This window comes from Lolium rigidum, chromosome 6 (genome assembly GCF_022539505.1).
Source record: "Lolium rigidum isolate FL_2022 chromosome 6, APGP_CSIRO_Lrig_0.1, whole genome shotgun sequence".
Taxonomy (NCBI): domain Eukaryota; kingdom Viridiplantae; phylum Streptophyta; class Magnoliopsida; order Poales; family Poaceae; genus Lolium; species Lolium rigidum.
The window spans coordinates 103,520,746-103,541,486 of NC_061513.1; the positions used below are offsets into that span (position 1 = coordinate 103,520,746).

A 20,741-nucleotide genomic window follows, 5' to 3' on the forward strand; every position below is an offset into this window, starting at 1 on the left:
GGCCTATTTTTCCACGGAGCTTCCAGAAGACCGAAGAGCATACGAAGTGGGGCCACGAGGTGGCGACACCACAAGGCGGCGCGGCCAAGGAGGGGCCCGCGCCGCCCTATGGTGTGGGCCCCTCGTCAGGCCCCCAACTCTACCCTTCCGCCTACTTAAAGCCTCCGTCGCGAAACCCCTGGGGCGAAAAACCACGATACGGAAAACCTTACTGAGACGCCGCCGCCGCCGATCCCATCTCGGGGGATTCTGGAGATCTCCTCCGGCACCCTGCCGGAGAGGGGATTCATCTCCCGGAGGACTCTACACCGCCATGGTCGCCTCCGGAGTGATGAGTGAGTAGTTCACCCCTGGACTATGGGTCCATAGCGGTAGCTAGATGGTTGTCTGCTCCTCATTGTGCTTCATTGTTGGATCTTGTGAGCTGCCTAACATGATCAAGATCTTCTATCTGTAATTCTATATGTTGTGTTTGTCAGGATCCGATGGATAGAGAATACCATGTCATGTTAATTATCAAGTTATTACATATGTGTTGTTTATGATCTTGCATGCTCTCCGTTACTAGTAGAGGCTCTGGACAAGTTTTTGCTTTTAACTCCAAGAGGGAGTATTTATGCTCGATAGTGGGTTCATGCCTGCATTGACACCGGGACGAGTGACGGAAAGTTCTATGGTTGTGTTGTGCTTGTTGCCACTAGGGATAAAACATTGGCGCTATGTCCGAGGATGTAGTTGTTGATTACATTACGCACCATACTTAATGCAATTATCTCGTTGCTTTGCAACTTAATACCGGAGGGGGTTCGGACGATAACCTCGAAGGTGGACTTTTTAGGCATAGATGCGAGTTGGATGGCGGTCTATGTACTTTGTCGTAATGCCCAATTAAATCTCACTATACTTATCATGTCATGTATGTGCATTGTTATGCCCTCTCTATTTGTCAATTGCCCGACTGTAATTTGTTCACCCAACATGCTTTTATCTTATGGGAGAGACACCTCTAGTGAACTGTGGACCCCGGTCCATTCTTTTAATACTGAAATACAAATCTGCTGCAATACTTGTTTTTAATGTTTTCTCTGCAAACAATCATCTTCCACACAATACGGTTAATCCTTTGTTACAGCAAGCCGGTGAGATTGACAACCTCACTCTGTTTCGTTGGGGCAAAGTACTTTGGTTGTGTTGTGCGGGTTCCACGTTGGCGCCGGAATCCCTGGTGTTGCGCCGCACTACATCCCGCCGCCATCAACCTTCAACGTGCTTCTTGGCTCCTCCTGGTTCGATAAACCTTGGTTTCTTTCTGAGGAAAAACTTGCTGTTGTGCGCATCATACCTTCCTCTTGGGGTTGCCCAACGAACGTGTGAAATACACGCCATCAGACCGCCATCTGCTGCATCGTCGTGCGTTCTCCTCCATTCGCCACCACGCCGACGAAGAGACATAGACACAACCACACAGCTGGGTCGACTCGGGTTGTCGCCAGCAGAGGCCTTATTAATGGAGTAGCTAGTCGCTCCCCTTCCTGGCACTTCCGGCTCCAACCTCAGGAGCTCCGCGACGAGAAGAAGAACCGCCAGCAAGCACTGGATCCGGCCAGAAGAATCCAACGCCTTCCTCCTAGCATAGAGCTGACACCACGCTATAGAGGCAAAACACGGGCACCTAGGCCAAAACGTAACAACTGCTGTACAGGGACGGGTCCCTCACCCAGCTCAACACCGGCGACCGCCGGAGAGAGAGGGGAGGGGCCAAACGGCCCGGATCTGGGGAGGTCGGAGGCGGAGGGGATGAGGGTCGAGTGGATAGAGCGGTTCCTGTCCTCTGTTTTGCCTCCTGCCTTCTGTTCTCTGGCTGTAAACTACTATCTTAATCAATGGAATGGGCAAAGCTTTTGCCCTCGTTTCAAAAAAAAAAAAAAGATTTAACCAATCCAGTGTAATGTGCGCCTGGTGTCTTAGCACCGCATGTGCAGACATGCATGGTTAGACTCTTGTTTGGATATCTGATGTGACAGCATAATATCATATGCACTGGCGGCTAAGCCCCATTTAATTAAGTAGGAAGATCCTATGATCACCCTCTTGCAGGCAAACCTTTGTATGTCGCTCAAGTTAAGCTCATCATTTGGTAAAAGTATGCCCCTACCGCTACCACACGGTGGCATTTTGTTCCTGTGAATTCCAACAGCACAATCCAAAATACAGAAAGGAAAATTTCAAATCTGGGATCAAAAAGCGGGAAGAGTAACCAAAGGTGGGATCGATACTTTTTTTGACGAACATAAATCAATTTTGCACTAAGGTTTTCCTTGGTGTTGAGATTTAAAGAAAGTCCATTTTCTGTGTCACTGATCATGAATTTTCCAGGAAATTAACTTTTCGTTCTAAACCTCTCGACGGCACTAGCAGAATGAAGTGTACTTACTGCACTAAACAAAATTCTTGGTTTAAATGTACCGCCGCCCAAACACCTATACTGACAGAGCCAGGTTAGCCTCGTTAGGACATCTAATCTGATGGCATAACATCATATGCACCGGCTGCTAAGCCCCATTTAAAAGTAGTACGGAAAAGCAAACCTTTCGACGTAGCACAGGTTGCGGAGTATATAGCATAAAACTACTACTTTCTATGCAAAATTTCGAAAAACTACTAGTTTTCGTTCCAATCGCATAGAACTACCACATTTGACGGAGGTTGTCTCAGATAACACCGATTCTGAATTGAACACGAATTGATAGCCGTTCCGACAACGCTGGCCCACTGGCAGGCATGACGTGGCACCATAGAGTCCATCGTTTTGTAGATAGGTCCTTAAGTTTTGAAGGCAAATTACGCAGGGGTCCCTCGTGTCTCGCAATTTTCAAATAATCACATATTTATTTCTCAAAGCTTCATATCTTTTAAATATTAATTCAAATAAAAAAACTGTTAATACGAAAAGTGCTCAGAAATGTTTGAATATTTCAAATATAAACTTTTTGAAACCTTCATAACTTTTGAATACTAATTCAAATGAAAAAACTTATAACATGAAAAGTGCCCAGAAATGTTTGAATATTTCAAATTTAAACTTTTTAAAACCTTCATAACTTTTTTTTACGTGATCTTCATAACTTTTGAATACCAATTCAAATGGAAAAACTTATAATATGAAAGGTGCTCAGAAATGTTTAAATATTTCAAATTTAAACTTCTTGAAACCTTCATAACTTTTGAATACCAATTCAAATGGAAAAACTTATAACATGAAAAGTGCTCAGAAATGTTTGAATATTTCAAATATATAAATTCAGTTCACTATTTCAGATAATTAAAATTTACAAACAAATAAATTACTTCTATTTATAATATAAACTTCGGAAATTCATAACGTCAATTCTATAACTCCAAATAATATAAATAATATGTCTAAATTTATTAGAAAAATCCAAGGAATCCATTTCTAACATAGATACTTTGCATAGAAAGTGGTAGTTCTATTCTATATACTTTGCTCGCGCGGGTACCTGACCAGCCCCATGACCACGAACAAGGGAAGCGCAACAGGAAACCAACGGAGTTGGCGCGACGGCCTGCGCAGATCGGGGAAGATTACCTGGCCGGGCGGTGGCACGGTGGCCCACCCCGGCGAGGGCGGTTGTGTGTTGCCCGAATCTGCCGACAATAATGCTCGTCCACTTGTCATTGACGGGGAACCGAAATTGCGACAGACCGACGTACTTCAGGTAACTGACGTGTAGCAAAGACGCAGGTGCACGAGAAGCACAATCTGAGGTTATGGATGTTAGAAATAGATTCCTTGGATTTTTCTAACAAATTTAGACATATTATTTATATTATTTGGAGTTACAGAATTGAAGTTATGAATTTCCAAAATTTACCTTATGAATAGAAGTAATTTATTTGTTTGTAAATTTTAATTATCTAAAATAGTGAACTGAATTTATATATTTGAAATATTCAAACATTTCTGAGCACTTTTCATGTTATAAGTTTTTCCATTTGAATTGGTATTCAAAAGTTATGAAGGTTTTAAAAAGTTTAAATTTAAAATATTCAAACATTTCTGAGCACTTTAATGTTATAAGTTTTTTCTTTTGAATTAGTATTCGAAAGTTATGAAGGTTTCAAAAAATTTATATTTGAAATATTCAAACATTTATGAGCATTTTTCGTATTAAAAGTTTTTTGATTTGAATTAGTATTTAAAAGTTATGAAGGTTTGAAAAATAAATATGTGATTATTTGAAAACTGCGAGACACGAAGGACCCCTGCGTAATTTGTCTTAACTTAAGGACCTATCTACAAAACGACGGACTCTAGGGTGCCACGTCATGCCTGCCAGTGGGCCAGCGTTGTCGGAACGGCTATCAATTCGTGTTCAATTCAGAATTAGTGCTATCTGAGACAACCTCCGTCAAATGTGGTAGTTCTATGCGATTCAAACGAAAAGTAGTAGTTTTCCGAAATTTTGCATAGAAAGTGGTAGTTTTATGCTATATACTCCAGGTTGCGCACCATCATCATTTGGTAAAATAATGCCCCTACAAAATGTATTGCAGCTGTGTCTCTACTTTCGGTGGCGCTTTGTTGCTGTATTAGACGAGCCCGTACGAAACAAACCGCCGCAAAATGCACCGTCCAGAAACTATCGTGTTGGGGCAAGTACATCACGATGCTTCAGGTTCCGACGAGAAGGCATGGGCGTCAGTTTCTCTGAATCTCGCCGTGGGCGGCGCCGATTGCTTGGTTGGGAGTTTGCACACGATTACATTGCATATATGCATGTATAAAACGATGTCGTCGTCAGGTGCTATGTATGCAGTGGCAGCGATAGCAAATACAATGTCGACACCGAGATATTCCTCTCCCGCAGGAGATAAGTTTGAGCTAGCAACAGATAGTTGCATTGACAAACCCATATCCAAGTCCACCCGCAAGAGCTTTGACTGATTTTCAGCTACGTGTAAGCTCAATTCTACTTCTCAACTTCGGAACAGGGACATGGATAACAACGATATATGTTCATTTAATCTGACGACGACGAGGGCCGATGGATGTGTGGGAAGAAGCAAAGTGGTCCGGCTCGAGCTGATTATAGGATCACATCTCTCCCTCTCTCTCCACTCTGAAACTTGTACGACCAACTAGTTGTGTGTAGAGAAAAAAAAAGTTTGTGACACTAATAACAAGAAGCGTGTAACCTGCAATTTCTTGGTTTACAAGCTGCAGGAAAATTTGGCCATAGCTCTTACTAAAATGAAAAAAAGGTTTTAAATAAAGTTAACAAGTTTATATAATGCTTGGAATGTTGGACAAATGACACACTGTCTCATGAAAAGATTACCATAGTCCAACAAGTTAACAAATGCCGCAGAGGCAGCGATAGCAAACACTATAGAGACGAAGGCCTTTATCTTCTACACAACATAAGTTTGAGGCAGCAATAGAGAGCTGCGTTGACAATAACATATCAGCGATGACTGATTTTCAGCTACCTAGCCCACTTCTACCTTTCAGCTTTGGAACGGGGACGGGGATAACGATCTGATGTTCATTTAATCTGAGGACGAGCGATGACTGGCTTTCAGCTATGTAGCCCACTTTTACTTTTCAACTTTGGAACAGGGACAACAGGGATAACGATCTGATGTTCATTTAATCTGAGGGCGACGACGACTCGTGGACGTGGGAAGAAGCAAAGTGGTCCTCCTAAATGAGCTGAGGCTCCAGCCGATTGTAGGATGCGATGAACATAAAACGGAGAGATACTGGATTCTATGCATCCAGATTTAACTTTCTGATTCGAGGTACAAATGTTCCAACTATGGTACTCCGTATATGGTGTTACACGTCAAAGGCAGGACGAAGATAGATTTCTGGCATTTCCAGTGTGCACAAACAGAACAATTGAGACATGATGGACTGATGGTGGAGTATGGAGAGAACAACATATTCATCAAAGCAGAAACTCGTACAAATCATCATATGATCAGATCTCCCCCTCTCTCTCCTCTTTGAAACTTGTACAACATGCTGATGGGTAGAGAGAAAAAAAAGTTTGTGATAGCAAGAATCGTGTGAACCTGCAGTTCTTGGTTTACAAGCTATTACAAAACTTTGGCAAAGTTCTTACTACAACAAAAAGAGGAAGATAAAAGGGTGTTAAATAAAGTGAACAAGTTTGTATAATGCTTGGAAAAATGTTGCACATTGTCTCATAAAAAGGTTACCGCAGTCCAACACGTCGGGAAGCAAGAGGGTGTGCCAGAAAAAAGAAGACAAGAGTTAGGAAAATGTCACACATCGTCTCATAAAATATTTACAGGAGTCCAACACTTCGAGAAGCAACAGGATGTGCATTTGGATAATATCTATTACAATACATCAGTTTCACAGAAGGGATAATCTCACTGCCCATGTCAGCAAGGGAGACAGAATAAGAGGCCAAGTCATAGCAGGAAAGCAGGAATAAGGAACATACTATCTTCAAGAGTGATGTGTTGATGAGTAATGAGAACGAAATAAACATAGAATGTTTAAAAACTCCCTACTTGGGCTCTTTTTATTCAGCGGCATATTGTATTACCAAAAACAAATTGCAGAATTTCAAATCAGCATTATTATTAAAAAGAGTTTTAGGGAGTTTAAGTAACACATTATGAGGAAAACTACCCAAATGGTTTTTTCTCAAAAAAATATAAGGAGCTTTGTTGTGATTCTTCCAATAAAATTATGTACAATTTGTGCGATTCCACGTGACACAGTTACAACAGCATAAATCAGAATATATGTGCACGAAAAAACCAGGGAAGCATGAAAGCAGTCAGTAAGCAAGCTAGCAACAAGTTACAAAACGGCTGCCGCCTCCAGCAAGTACTTTCCCCCTCCATAGTTATTCTGGTGTCTGCCATTGTTCGCCCATGCCACTCCTCCATGAATCTTTTCACTTCCAATCCAGTGATGTTTTTGGCAACTGAACCACAAATTTCACAGCGCCTGTGTGGTAATTAAAGTATATCAGAATCCTTAGTCACTTGATGCAAGTTCCAGAGAGCACGCAACAAGTTGATACGAGATTGTCAAAGGATGAATGTTTATAAAACAACAGGAACCTGATAGTTGGCTAGCTGTTGAGTGAAAAATGTGCCATCTAAATTATAGAAAACAACTTGGTATGCCTGTGAAAAAATATTGGTTGATTTCACCCAAGCAAAGGGCATAAGGCAATTGATTTATCTTTTTTTTTTGAAATGGAGGCAAATGCTTTACCTCATCTATTAATTAAGAAGAGAGTGCCCAGTTTTTAGGAGAAAACCGGGCGAAAACCTACAACGACAGGGGCCAAGCCCACACAAAGAACACACCCACACACACGCCCACAAACAAGACACTCCAACACTTCAATACCGCAGCACTAACAAACACTCACACAAGACACTCCAACACCGAGACATGCTACGACATTGGGGGCACCCGTCAGCCAACCGCAGATCCAACTGCAGATCCAGGGTAGGCAGTAGCCAAGGTGGCGAGAAAATCGCAAACTTCCGTGACGACGATAGCTCCGGATACGGAAGCCGACAGTCCAGACTTAGGTACCCCATCATCAATAGAAACCATCTGCCTGTTGGAGTCAGGCGAGAGAGAGACATCGTCAACAACGTCACATTTCTCAAAGCCAATTGGTTTATCTCACAATAATATCTAGTTATTGTTCAACGCCAAAGGAAAGCCGCTCACATGTCGAGAGAGTGACACAAAGGCTTAGACAGAGGACACTAAGGGCTGAAAAGCGCAAACCCAGCAAGCATCCAGAAGGAACGAATTTAGAGCATCTCCACTCGTTGGCGCTCCCCACGCCCAAATCCGGCGAAATTTTCGTCCGGATTGGAGGAAGATTTGGCCTGGGGAGCGCCGAAGTTCCAGCCGTCCCCCCGGCAGGAAACCCCTAACCTCGACCATTTGACATATTTCAAACAAATTCAACATAAAATTTAACAAGTTCGGCGAGCAAGAGTACGAAAATTGCTGAAACAAATTCGGCGATAATCAGTACAATGTTTAACAAGTGCTGAAACAAATGAAGCACACAATTTCACAATTTTTCAAACAAATTATGACAGACTAGTTGGCGTCGGCGTTGGTGTTGCCTCGGAGCGTCCATATGTGCTCCACCAGATCATCTTGCAGTTGCTGATGCATTGTAGAGTCTCGAATCTTCTGGCGCATAGCAATGAAGGCGGCCCATGATGGAGGCACCTGGTGATTAGGCTGTGCAAGAGGATCCTCTCTCTCAAATGGTGCGTGTTGCTCAGCCAGAGGAACCAGATGTTTTCGCTCATTTTCAATAATCATATTGTGTAGGCACACACAGCAGTTCATCACCTCCCACATCTGATCTTTGGACCAAGTCATAGCGGGGAACCGGACGACAGCAAATCTCTGCTGGAGGACACCAAATGCACGCTCCACGTCTTTTCGGCAAGCTTCTTGTTTCTTCACAAACTCGCAAAGTTTGGGGGTGCTAGGTTTTGAGATAGTCTTCACAAATGTTGCCCACTTTGGATAGATACCGTCTGCAAGGTAGTATCCTTTGTTGTAGTGCCAACCATCGATCACATAGTTCACCGGGGGAGCATGACCCTCAACAAGCTTGGAAAAGATCGGGGAGCAGTTTAGGACGTTGATGTCATTGTTGGATCTAGGCATACCAAAGAAAGAGTGCCAAATCCAGAGATCATGGGTAGCCACTGCTTCAAGTATCACAGTGCAGCCATTTTTGTGACCCTTGTACATTCCCTGCCACGCAAACGGATAGTTCTTCTATTTCCAATGCATGCAGTCAATGCTTCCAAGCATCCCTGGAAAACCCCTAGCTTCATTTGTTGCAAGGATCATCTGAGTGTCTTCGACAGTGGGTGATCTCAAGTAAAAGTCCCCGAACATCGCTATGACGGCCCCGCGGAACCGGTAGAAACAATCAAGGGCGGTGGACTCCGTCATCCGAAGATAGTCATCCGCACCATCACCGGGAGCTCCATACGCCAGCATCCTCATAGCCACAGGTGCACTTCGCAGGTGACGAAAATCCAACCAAACCAAGGCAATCCGCCTTGCATCCGAAGTAGGGGTCAAAGTCTCGGATGACATACACAATTTGCAGAAATAGCTTTCTGCTCATCCTGAAACGACGCCGGAAAACACTCTCACCGTGCAATGGATTGTCGGCGAAGTAGTCGACGTACAACATGCAGTAGCCCTCCATTCGTTGTCTCGACTTGCACTTCCGGCGACCTAGTGCCGACCCACCACGTCGACCAGTTGCCAGTCCGGCGTACATGCTTGACAAGCAACCGAGGATCATCATGTGCTCCTGGTCTTGGGCGGCGGCTGCCATCTCTTCTCGCATAAGCTCGACGAACATCTGCTCCTCCTCTTCGTCCGAGTCCATGGCTGGCGAGGCAAATGGACGAACACCTGACGGGCGTGGTCGAGGCAACTCGAGCCGCGAGCGACGAGGAGTAGGCCAAAGTCGGAAAACAGGCCGGCGGAGGAGCAGCCAGATAGGCCTTCGTCGAAAGACGGCGGAATATAGGCAGGTGGAGAAGGAGGGACGGCGGAATCTGGGCAACAAGCCGGCGGGGTGGTGCCGGCGGCGAGAGAGGTACGAGGGGTGGGGGAGATTTTGCGCGAGGTGGCGGTGGGGTTCGTGTGTCGAGTCGCCGACAGATCGGGCCATTCCCCTCTTTTCACTCGTCCGGAGTCCCCGATAGATGCCCGGGGACCGGGGATGGCGTGGGCTCGCCGAATGGATGAAGGGCCAAATCCGGACGAAAACGAGGAACCGGGGGCGCGACTGGGCCGAATTTCGCCGTCTGGATGGGAAAAACGTCGCCCGGGGGTCTCGTCGGGGAGACGAGTGGAGATGCTCTTAGTTCTTTGCTTCATCCATCCTGGATAACTATCCTTTCAAGAAAACAATGGATGCCCTTAGGTATTCAAAACTTTCTTATACCAAGGTATAGTTCCTTCAGGCCCATCTGCCCTCGGGTATTGAAATCAACACATGATATGCCTTTTTTTTTCGAAATCAACACATGATATGCATGTGCCCTCAGGTCCATCAAACCTAAATCGTTGCAAGCATAAACAGCGAGAGAAGCTTTAGCTGAGAATTATATTAACAGTACAGTCTGTACGACTGTAGTAACATCGCCATAGCAGCTTTTGGCTAATAAAGACAATTATTCTTGTGGCCATATGAACTCCGAAGCTTTCCCCGTTGCAGAAATTGCTAGAACGTTATGACTCGAGAGCCAACTCTGCTAGTTCTGCTAATGTAGAGATCATTGCCATTAATCAAACAAATGGTGTGTCCAAGGAGGCAGGAGGATGGGCTCGATGCATGTCTGTTGGTCTGCGCCGAATTACAACAAGCAGCAAACATGCATTTCGACAACAACTCATACTACTGCATTGGAAACAAGCTAGCAGCAAAAGAGGATACAGCCAGAGAGGTATACCTGTCGCCCTTGATCCGAAACCATGCCTCGGCGCACTGGCGGTGCGCGTCGCCGAGCTCCTCCTTGCAGCCGCAGCCGAGCCGGATCACCTCCGCCCCGGGCAACGTCGCAGGCCCGTCGCCGCCCTCAGGGCTGAGGTGGCAGATACGGCACGCCACGCCGTGGACCGCGGCCACCGCGTCGACGTCGATGACCATCGACTCGGCCTTCCCCAATTCCGGCGCGCCGGCCGCGACCGGCTGCGGGGCTACGGTCGCGTCTCGCCCCATCTCTTGGGTCAGGCTGGGGTGCGCCGGTCGGCCGCTGCTGCCCCGGGTTGGTTTGCGGCTAGGCTAACGGGTGAGGGTGCGACGAGGAACGGAGGCGGTAGAAGAGAGGCTGTGTGCGGCGATGGGTTGGCCTGAGTTCGCTAGCCGTCAGGCGTCAGGGCGGCGGAGACGCCGCGCATGTCATGCTCTCACGGTATATCTGCCGGTTTGGCACGGGTGCGCGGGTGCCCGTAGGAGCACGGCAAGACTGCCGTACGATACGACAGTGTCACTCTGTCAGTCTGTCCCGCTATGGTGCTATAGGAGTTGGGAGGACATGGACAATTTCTTTTGTGAACAAAACGCTCGATATCTGCTGCTAGATTAGATACAAGACAAGGTTATAAGAAATAAGAAAGTTCGGGTACAAAAAAAAAAAGGGTGTGTAGATTTTCTTAAGTCTCAGTTAACTCAGAAAAGTGCAACCATAGTTTAAAGAAAAGTGCAACTCGATTCAGTTGCACATTTCTATCAGAAAACTGCAATTGCACTTTTTTACTCAAAGCACATTTTTGTAAGTGACTTATACTTAAGAAAAATCTCAGTTGACTGATTCATAGCAGAACTGACAAAAAAAACTATACAAATTATACGATGCCCGGTTTATAAGCAAAATCGAGATGAAAAACCACATAAGTGATGAGGCATGTCATCCACGTGCTTGCAGCTACCAACACAACAAACACACCTTCAGCTCTACGGCCACCGCGGCCACCGCCCCGACGTACCAGTCAGAATGACTTTCGCATTGGCTGAAGACGAACCAGCTAGGTCCACATAATCGGTGCCCCCACATATCTTCAAGTCGTCACCCAAGCACCATGCCTTTGGGGCTGCCGCCCCATCGTAGCAATCAGGACGACCTTCACGTAACCCGAAGACGAACAAGCCAGGTCAACATAATTTGTGCCCACGCATATCTTCAAGTCGTCAACCAAGCACCATGCTTTCGGGGCTGCCTCGGCGTCCACTGCCCGCGACCACATAGCCATGTACCCCCACCACCGCAAAACCGTCGCACCACAAAGGCCAAGTGCTCCAAGGCGACGCCTCCAATAAGGTAGTGACGTGTTCGCCACCGCCACCCACTCCCGGTGGAGGTTAGGTTTTCAACCGGAGAACATGAAATCAATCGCGTCGGTCGGGATCGAAACTCCATGATGACGCCTACAAGAAGGAAAATGATGCCCGAGGGCGCCACCGCCGTCGGCACCGACCGAAGTCGATGTAGGACTTTCACCCAAAGTTCGACCCAACCGCGATGCTCAGGGAGCCACAAGGAGGCAGCCAACCATGTCGCCAGCCACCGAGCTTCACCGCATGATGCATCCAACGCGGCACTTCATGCCCCAGCCCATGCCAGGCCGTGCCCAAGTCGCAGCCGCCGCCCAGGCATCCTCTCCCGCCGCAGCAAAACCCTCCTCCTGCTCCCCCGCACCGCACTGGTCCGCTCTGTGCCCACCCTGGCCACCTCTCACGCCCTCGGGAAGGATGAGAGAACATGCCCCAGCAACACAGCAGGAGCGTCTTGCAGGGACACCCCACGCTGGCCACATCACACCTCCAACACGCCCACCCTCTGCCACAACGCAGCCACGCGTGATGCACATCGCAGCCCAGATCGAGCCAGGATCAGCGCGAGAAGCCCGCCACCACCTGTTGTCGCGCCACAAACATGCCGCCGCAGCTCGCAACGCCCAACCACATCCCTCTACCTCCGCAACAGACGAAGCTCCAGAGCCTCCGCCCTAGCCTCCACCCTCTCCCTATTCGGCGACACCCCACACAGGCCAGACTCTCCAACGGAACAAGCACATGACCCCCCACCCCTTTGGAGATGAGGCCCGCTGCGCTTTTTCTTGGTGTTCTATATCGTAGGACATGTACATTGGTGCACTAGTTATTCTTCTCGTCCACTGCGGGAAACACAAAACAAGCTAAAAAAAAGTCCCCATCAAACATAAATCAAAAGAACAAAAGTAAAAAAAAATGAGTAGATTATACTAATTCTTAGTTCATAGGAAATTAAGCTAGAACTCGGTCGAACCCTGAACCGTTAGATTGCAGCGTGATTTGTAGGTGTATGAAAGTTTGCATAGTTGGAAACTAAGATTTTCTTAGGTGGACATGTGTTGCAAGTGAGTTTATTCAAGGTGAACATAACTTGCAACTCACAAAAAAAATTGATTAAATCGATGAATAGAAGTTGCGTCATGATTTTATTTGCCCAGAAGTAGCGTATGTTAGGGCATCTCCAACCGGGCGACCCATCCCGCGCCCGCGCGTCCGGATGGGTCCAGCCGGACAAAAACCCGGCCCAGCGCGCGGACCCATCCCTAAAACGGATGCCCGCGGTGTCCGGATCGACGCAAACCCGGCCCAAATCTTGGCCAGGTTTGCATGGCCGCGGACGCGAAAGGCTGGTCGCTCGCGTCCGCCCCTTGTCCGCCCCTGGCTCGCGTGTCATAGGCATAAATAATATTTTTCCTTAAATAGAACTCATTACAATTTTTTTTAGCTACTACTTCTATCCTAAATACGTACGGGGCCGTGGATTTCACTCGCGGGCGGCCTGTACGCGTGAGGATTCCACTCCAGCTTCCTACGGGTTGGGTGGCGCGTCGGCGGCGGCGCGGGCGGCGGCGCGGGCCTCGGCAGCTTGGACGGAGGCCATCATCCTCCTCCTTTCCGTCCGCGCACCTCGGGCGCGCTCACGCTCCGCCTCCTGCGGCGGAATCATCCGCTTCCCGCATAGCTCCACCTCTCCGCGAGCGGCGCGTTCCACGGCGGTGCGCGCCTCCGGGCGGACGCGGGCGGGTGCCCGGCCCTCGTGGATCTCCCGCCGCCGGCGCATGCGCTCTTGCCGGCCACGCTCCGCCGACGCAAGCATCCTCCCGGCGCGCCGCTCGGCGCGACGGCATCCGGATGAGGTGACGGGTTGCTCGCATAGCGAGCAGCTCGTTCTTCTGGCCGAGGAGGTCGCCTAAGCGGCGGCGGCCGTCCCGCCAGATGCCCTCGTGCTCCTTCGTCACGCGCGTGAGGTCGGCGAGACGCTCCTCGATGGCGGCGTTGATGTTTGCCAGCGCGAGGTCCTCCGCGGCGACGGGCACCTCCGCGGCGGCCGCCCCCTCCTCCGCGTCCTCGTACCAGCCGTCTGCGGTCTCGTGCCAGCCCTCCGCGGCCGCTTCCCCCATCTCCGTGTCACCGGCCTTCTTTGCCGCCGCCTCGCGGCCGACGCGGAGCGCCTCGTCGTCGGCGACCCACCGCGAGTCCGCGTGCTCCTCCTCGTCCGTCCGCGGGAACCCGGCCCGGCGGCGAGGAGAGCTTGGCCCATGTGGCCTGAAGGGTGCGCGGCATGGCGCCGGAGAAGGTGGAGGGGGAGAGAACGGTGATGCGGTCTGGGTGAGACCGCCGCCGTCTTTTATAGCCGGCGGTCTGGCGGGAAGCTTGGGTGCGAGCGCGCGCCAATGGCGTTTTCGCGCGCGGGAACCTTGGTGCGCGCGGGATCTTTCCCGCGCGTTCCACCGCCCACCATGGCTGTCCCGTCGAGGCCTGCCATGGCGCAGCGCCGCGCAACGAAGACGAACCACGTGGCGTCTCTTTGGGTCGCCGCGTTGAGCGCAGCGGGCGACCCAAACGGACACGCGGACGCGGGGCGCTATCCGGGTGTCCGTTCGGCCACCCAAACGGCCCAAAACGGACGGCCCAGCGCGTCCGTTTGGGTCGCCCGGTTGGAGATGCCCTTACAACTGAGATTTAAGTCTCAGCCGACTAGCAAATAGGAACCATCGGTTCTTCTATTTCTCCTGGCCTAAAACAAGCAACCATGCATTGGACTCCCTGAATGTGTAATCATGCACATTAGCATGCTCACGATTCACGAAAGTGAACTAAGCTTACAACATATCTGCAAGTGAATCGTAATGGCAACTGATACATTAGCTTGTTGGCTCTGAATGGCAATCGGGGTCCCAAAATCAGAACAAACATTGAAGGAACAGTAATTGTGCAGGGAGCAAAATACAGCATGCAATCGACCCAATTATGCGCGCATCCTTGCGGAGGAACGGCGCTACACGGGGGAGAGGAGCTGGGCGAGGCTGGGCCGGGGCTCGGACCTCATGCCGACGAGGACGACGAGGGGGATGAAGCCGTAGTGGGCCACCACCTTCGCGTTCTTCATCGCCCAAGTGCTCCACTCGCGCGCCAGCCGCGCCGCGCTCGCCGCCGACGACTCCGCGGCGTCCGCTGGGGACTTCCCCTTCTCAGCTGCAGCCGATGCCATGGCCGCTCCCGTCAGAACTCAGACGCGAAGGAGAGAGGTGGAAGATTTGGAAATTCTGCCTGCGACGGGAGGGGATGAGGCTGAAATGTCAGGATGTGGTGGGACTGGGCTGTTAGAGCATGTCTAACAGGCCCCGTATAACCCGCCCACCCCGTAAAATTCCGGCGACATACGGGCCAGGCGCGGTTTGGACCGTCTAGCAGGCCCCGTATTCGGGCCGCCCCGTTTCGGCGGAATACGGGGCCCAGGAAATCGGCCCCGTCGCCCCGTACATATAGTGGGCGCGAGTGCGAGTGAGGGGTTAACCCCTCGCTCGCAACCCTAGCTCCGCCGTGCGCCGCCGCCTCCTCCTCCTCGCTCCGGCGAGCAATTAGCCGCTCCTCCGCGCCGCATTCCACCCCCAAGCCAGGATGGACTCCCGCCGCCGCAGTAGCGCGTCGCCGGCGAGCGGATCGAAGCGATCCCGCTCGCCGGACACCGTAGAGGATGCGTGGCGGCTGAAGTGCAAGCTCTCCGCCGCCGGGAGCCGTCGCGCGGCCTGCAAGTACGCCGGCGCGTTGTACGTGCCGGAGACGCTCCGGGAGTACGCCGCGGGTGGGCGGTGGTACAAGCAGGACCCGCCGCTCAAGCCGATGAGCGGCGAGGCGTTCGAGAAATGGCGCGCGCAGTGGCAGCACGACCGCGCGGCGTTGGCGGCATGGAGGGCCACCATCGGCAGCACCAGCGGCGGAGGAAGCGGAGGCGGCGAGGAGGAAGACGCGGCGGCGGAAGAGGAGGCGGCCTACCGCCGTGCGGTGGCCGAATCCGAGGCGGAGGCCGCCGAGAAAGCTCGGGCGGAGGCAGACGAGGAGGCGGCGGCCATCGCCGCCGTCCAGCAGTTCGAGGCGCGGGAGGCGCGGGAGGCGCGGGAGGAGGCGGCGAGGATCGCCTTCATCCCCTACGTCATCCTTGACGAGTAGACGTAGGTTTAGATGTAGTATGATCCGTAGTATGATCAATATGTATGTATGATCCCTAGTATGATCGATGAAGATGAACTTCCCGGGGTTTTTATTTTTGAAAATACGGGACGAAATACGGGGTCTGCTAGACGGAATGGCTCGAAATGGAGCAGTTTTTCGATACGGGGCAAAATAAGAGACTTATACGGGACAGCGAAATACGGGGCCTGTTAGACATGCTCTTAGGTGAGGCCACGACCCAGGAGCACTGGAAACCACTCTCTAAATATTTTGGTGAATTACTAATATTAAATATACACAAACACATACACATACACACTATAATTTAGGCAAGTTTCATCTATAAATTTATGAATACATAAAACTTAATATTTCATCGCGCTTAAAGGAATTACGCTTAATCTATTTAGTGGCATTGTCTCAAAAAAGGAAAAAACAAATACAATACAAAACTCAATTTAAATTTAGTGTGGCGGGTATGTAATTTTCAATGATGGGCGCTAGAGATGCATAACAAAGAACACTATGACTAATATGCAACATTAATGTTATGTGGTTTTTACTAGAAAATTAAATTACTTGTGTTTGTATCTTATAAAAATAAAACTATAAAAGTCTAGTATAAATAAAAATTATACCTTGGCATAGCTGCTTTCTTGTATAGACTAGGGTCCCAAGAAAGATTTGTATTGTGTTCAATTGTTGGAGCTTTATGTTGCGTTGTCACAACCTCTAGTAAGGATGCGTAAAAAGTACCAGCAACGCAGTAGTTCGGACGATGCTAATTAACTGCCGTGGATGGGGAAACTGAAGGTTGGAGTGAGCGTGTAGATATTATGACTATCACATACATAAGTTTATTTATTAAAGATACCGAAGACGATAAGCACATGCGTAAGCCAACAAAGCTATAGAAGATTGGCCATGTGGAGCCAGTCACGACGATGAAGTTCGAGATTATCGTTGGTCCACCACGGCGGTCGATTAAGCTAGGGATGACATTCTGGCATTTCTCATACTAGATGATCCGTTGCGCTATCACGCAAATGGCAAAATCAAGTTAGAATTTAAACCATCAGTTTCAGCTTATTTTAGTATTATGAATTAGCACGTAATTTAATTGCTTTAGTATCGGAGGCCCCTCCGCCCTCCTTTGGCTACTTCCTCTGCCCCCATTCGACGGCTCTTACGCCCTCCTACATCCTCCTCGTCCTCTTCCAACCCCTTAGACCCACTCAACATCCTTGAGCCAGGCAACAAACAAATGCAGACAAACAACGATACAATTAATTGTACCGTAGTTCAGCATAAAAATTGAAGCCCCCATGTGTTTTGTAGGTATGCATGCACCAAAAAATACGAAGGGAAAAAATCGAGGGCCAGTACCTATAAGTCTTACCCATGGTGTTATATAAGAGCTTAGTTCTAAGGAAGACCACTCTCTTCAATTCATATTAAGTGTCGATCAGTTGGTACAAAGCTAGAGTGAATTAGCCATATCTACTATGGATCGTAGTAATTATTTTGAAGGTACATTCATCATGCAAAAAAAGTATATTTCATTATTTACATGAATGGCAAAGAAATACCCAGAAATAATGCAAATTTTTAAGCAGCAACAATACTATATTGCAAGTAAAGTGACTATGTCATCGTAAAACTCTACGGCAACCGTACCAGATTACAATAAACCAAGCAATAGAGATGTCTTAGATTTAGTAGTAAGCTACACAATAAAACAATTTCAGGGAATCGGCAATGGCTTCATCTTCTGCCAGTCGTCCATAATGTCATCATAAAACTCTACTGCAACAGTACCAGATTACAATGAGCCAAACAATAGGAATGTCTTAGATTTAGTACTAGTAAGCTACACAATAAAACAATTTCAGGTAATCGGCATCCGCTTCATCTTCTGCAGCCTGTTCAGAGAGAGCGACATCATCACCACCCTGCCAATAGAAATTCAGAATATATCATGATTTCAAAACAACATCAAAAGTGGTCATCCGGTTCAACTATAAATAAGGATGTTTTCAGTGCCCCAGATCTTTATTTTCTTGTACTACCAACCAGTAAAATTATGCACGGCGAGACATGATTTCAAGATTCATTAACTACTATCCTAGTGATATCAGCAATCATTAATTCACAGAGTCATTATATAGCTCGGAGGTTACATAGCAGAAGCCATTGTACTCAACTATTTCTCATACTATGTGGATTTTATTGCGCAAGCACTCATTCAGACTATATTTTGTACATCGTTCTTTCTTTAACCCGCAACATACAATCAAAGAAGTCAATAACTTAGAATGAAAATACATGTTGCAGAAAACTGTTTAATAATATATGTACTGTCTATCAAAGGAGTAGAAAAACAGAAATAGCAGAGGGTAGAGAATATGGGGCTGTTGTACTATATACTCTAAAAAAAACCATTTACCAAGTAGATACAATATGGATTAATTAGAAGGGGTGACATGTACTTCTACTGATGATAGTGAAATACATCAATGTTGCAAGCAAATAAAAGGTAACGATTGTTCTATCATGCTATATAAGGAGAAACAACTAAAGAGGGATTTGCCTGAATTATGTCTACCTCATATTGCATACGACAGCTATTTAATATACCAGACTTTCCATCTGCCATGAATCACAAGTTCCTCGCCACTTCAAACTGCATCCTAGGGAAGTGAAGGGCATATAATTGTCCTGAAAAAGGTATACTACTATTTAAGATAAACTTGCCAGAGCAGCCTGGGCAGCCGCTCGGTATCGCTGGGAGCTAGATCCGCCCATGCTTGTACTCACTAAAGCACCACTAAATAGTTTGACCATTAAAACTGGTTAAGAGCTTGACAAGAAAAGGTTAAGATATACATTTTGCTAAAAGAATTATGAACTGCAGAAGCTATAGTAAGTATTTATCTCCATAATGACAACCAGATCACCTACTTACTAATATTGATTCGCAAAAAAAAAAAAAAAAAAAAAAAAAAACTAATATTGCATAGGAGCGTGAATTTTCATATGCTAAAAAAGTATGTGAATAAGGACATGATCAATGAGTCAATGATGCAAAGTAATGCAAAAAATATTAGAAATGCTTTGAAGCAACAAATTTTCCCATTTACAAATGTGCTAATATAGAATACTCCTGTAACCCATACCGAGAGCGCAAGATTATTAACTCTGACTCTGTATGCTAGTACCCTAAATGTGTGTGTAACTTGCTAATAATAATTATTATTATATTATATAAAAAATGTAACAGTTACCCCTCAGTAAGTGACACCGTGGGCAATTGAGAAACAAGGTAGTGAAGTATTCACATATGAGGTGTTTGAGAAATTTCAGAACAAATTATTGCTGCCAGAGACTATTGTTGTGTTAAAAGCATTACACAAGATGAGGGAATAAAAATAGTGAGCTTCAGAACGGGTGCTAGTAAGGTAAGGGAGGTCCGATGTGACATGTCAAGCATGAGCCCTAGATGTAAACTTATTACTCCAGAAAAAATAAACTTATTTATACATGATTGAGGTTTTTTTTGCCAAAGGTAAACTGAGGAACATTGAAGAAATCACACCCATACCAAGAGAAATGATGCCCCTAAGAGGAGGAAGTAGTACTGCAGAAGTAAGAAAAAGGGAGGAAGTAGTTCTGTTATGGGTGGACATTACCTCGCCTGAAATATAAAGGCTACATACACACCTATATCGCCTGAAATATATGGTTTCGACCAGCATTTGATCTCAAGTTGAGATTATTTGACAATAATCTGAGCAAGGAAACCTGGAACCGATCACACCAAGCTGAAAAGATATTTTTGTAACTCAGCAGACCGAGCAACTTCAGCATGCAGAGAGTGATTCTGTTAGCCAGCTCCATCTTGAAGTCCTGGTCCTGGTTGCGGGGAGACATATACGATTTCGTAATAAGTAGTTCATATCTGGACAAACAAATCAAACTGCAATAGATGGATGACACCATTCGGTAACTGCTTATTTTGGAGGTTGCCAGAGCATGGCAAGCTAGAAGAGAAATTGAATGAAATCTATGAATCAACATTACCAAATATAATAGCTTATGCAATTTCTAACAACACAAAATCCCGTTAGCAATGATCTACTTATCTGCTGACACTGACAAAATGCTAATATCACCAACTTCATATGAAAGAATGTTACCTGAGTCTTGATCATCATTGCATTTGCGAGGAAACAAGTGTACCATGTTACTGTTGGGGTTCGTTGCATAGAAAACAAAAAATTTCTACCGTGAACAAGAACAAAACCAAGATCCAATCTAGGAAAAGCCAAGATCTAATCTATGAATATCGAAGCAACGAGATGTATGTGAGACTAACCCTCGAAGATTTCCAAAGCCTACGAGGTTAGATCTCATTGTTGATGTAGTCGATCATCATGTGCTGCAATCCGGCAGCACTTCCGTACTCGGTCGTGCGTACGGTGTCGATGAAACCCGTCCTCTCCCCGTTCCAGCGGGCAGCAGAGGTGTGGTAGATCCCCTCGGAATCCCAGCAGCACGACGGCGTGGTGGTGGTGGTGGAGGAGAAAAGCTGCAGGGCTTCGCCAAGCCTGCGCAGCATATGGAGGAGGAAGAGAGGGGGGCGGCCAG

At 47.5% G+C, this 20,741-nt stretch overlaps 1 protein-coding gene across 1 annotated transcript; it reads right to left on the reverse strand.

The window, feature by feature from the left end:
* Positions 1 to 4,720: 4,720 nt before the first annotated feature.
* Positions 4,721 to 10,808, reverse strand: LOC124663060. The gene is made up of 3 exons (XM_047200814.1): positions 10,540 to 10,808; positions 6,844 to 7,012; positions 4,721 to 4,807 (listed from the first exon to the last, which is right to left on the reverse strand). Exons 1-3 carry the CDS (start codon positions 10,806 to 10,808, stop codon positions 4,721 to 4,723), a joined length of 525 nt encoding a protein of 174 aa, XP_047056770.1.
* Between the last annotated feature and the right edge of the window lie 9,933 nt (positions 10,809 to 20,741).

What these genes read in the sequence shown, in the direction of transcription:
- LOC124663060 (XM_047200814.1), bottom strand. Translation starts at nt 10,808, where the DNA reads ATGGGGCGAGACGCGACCGTAGCCCCGCAGCCGGTCGCGGCCGGCGCG. An exon ending in TTTCGGATCAAGGGCGACAG is followed by an intron (nt 7,013 to 10,539) that starts GTATACCTCTCT and finishes ATTACCACACAG; the next exon opens with GCGCTGTGAAATTTGTGGTT. An exon ending in ACTTGTTGCTAGCTTGCTTA is followed by an intron (nt 4,808 to 6,843) that starts CTGACTGCTTTC and finishes CGACGACATCGT; the next exon opens with TTTATACATGCATATATGCA.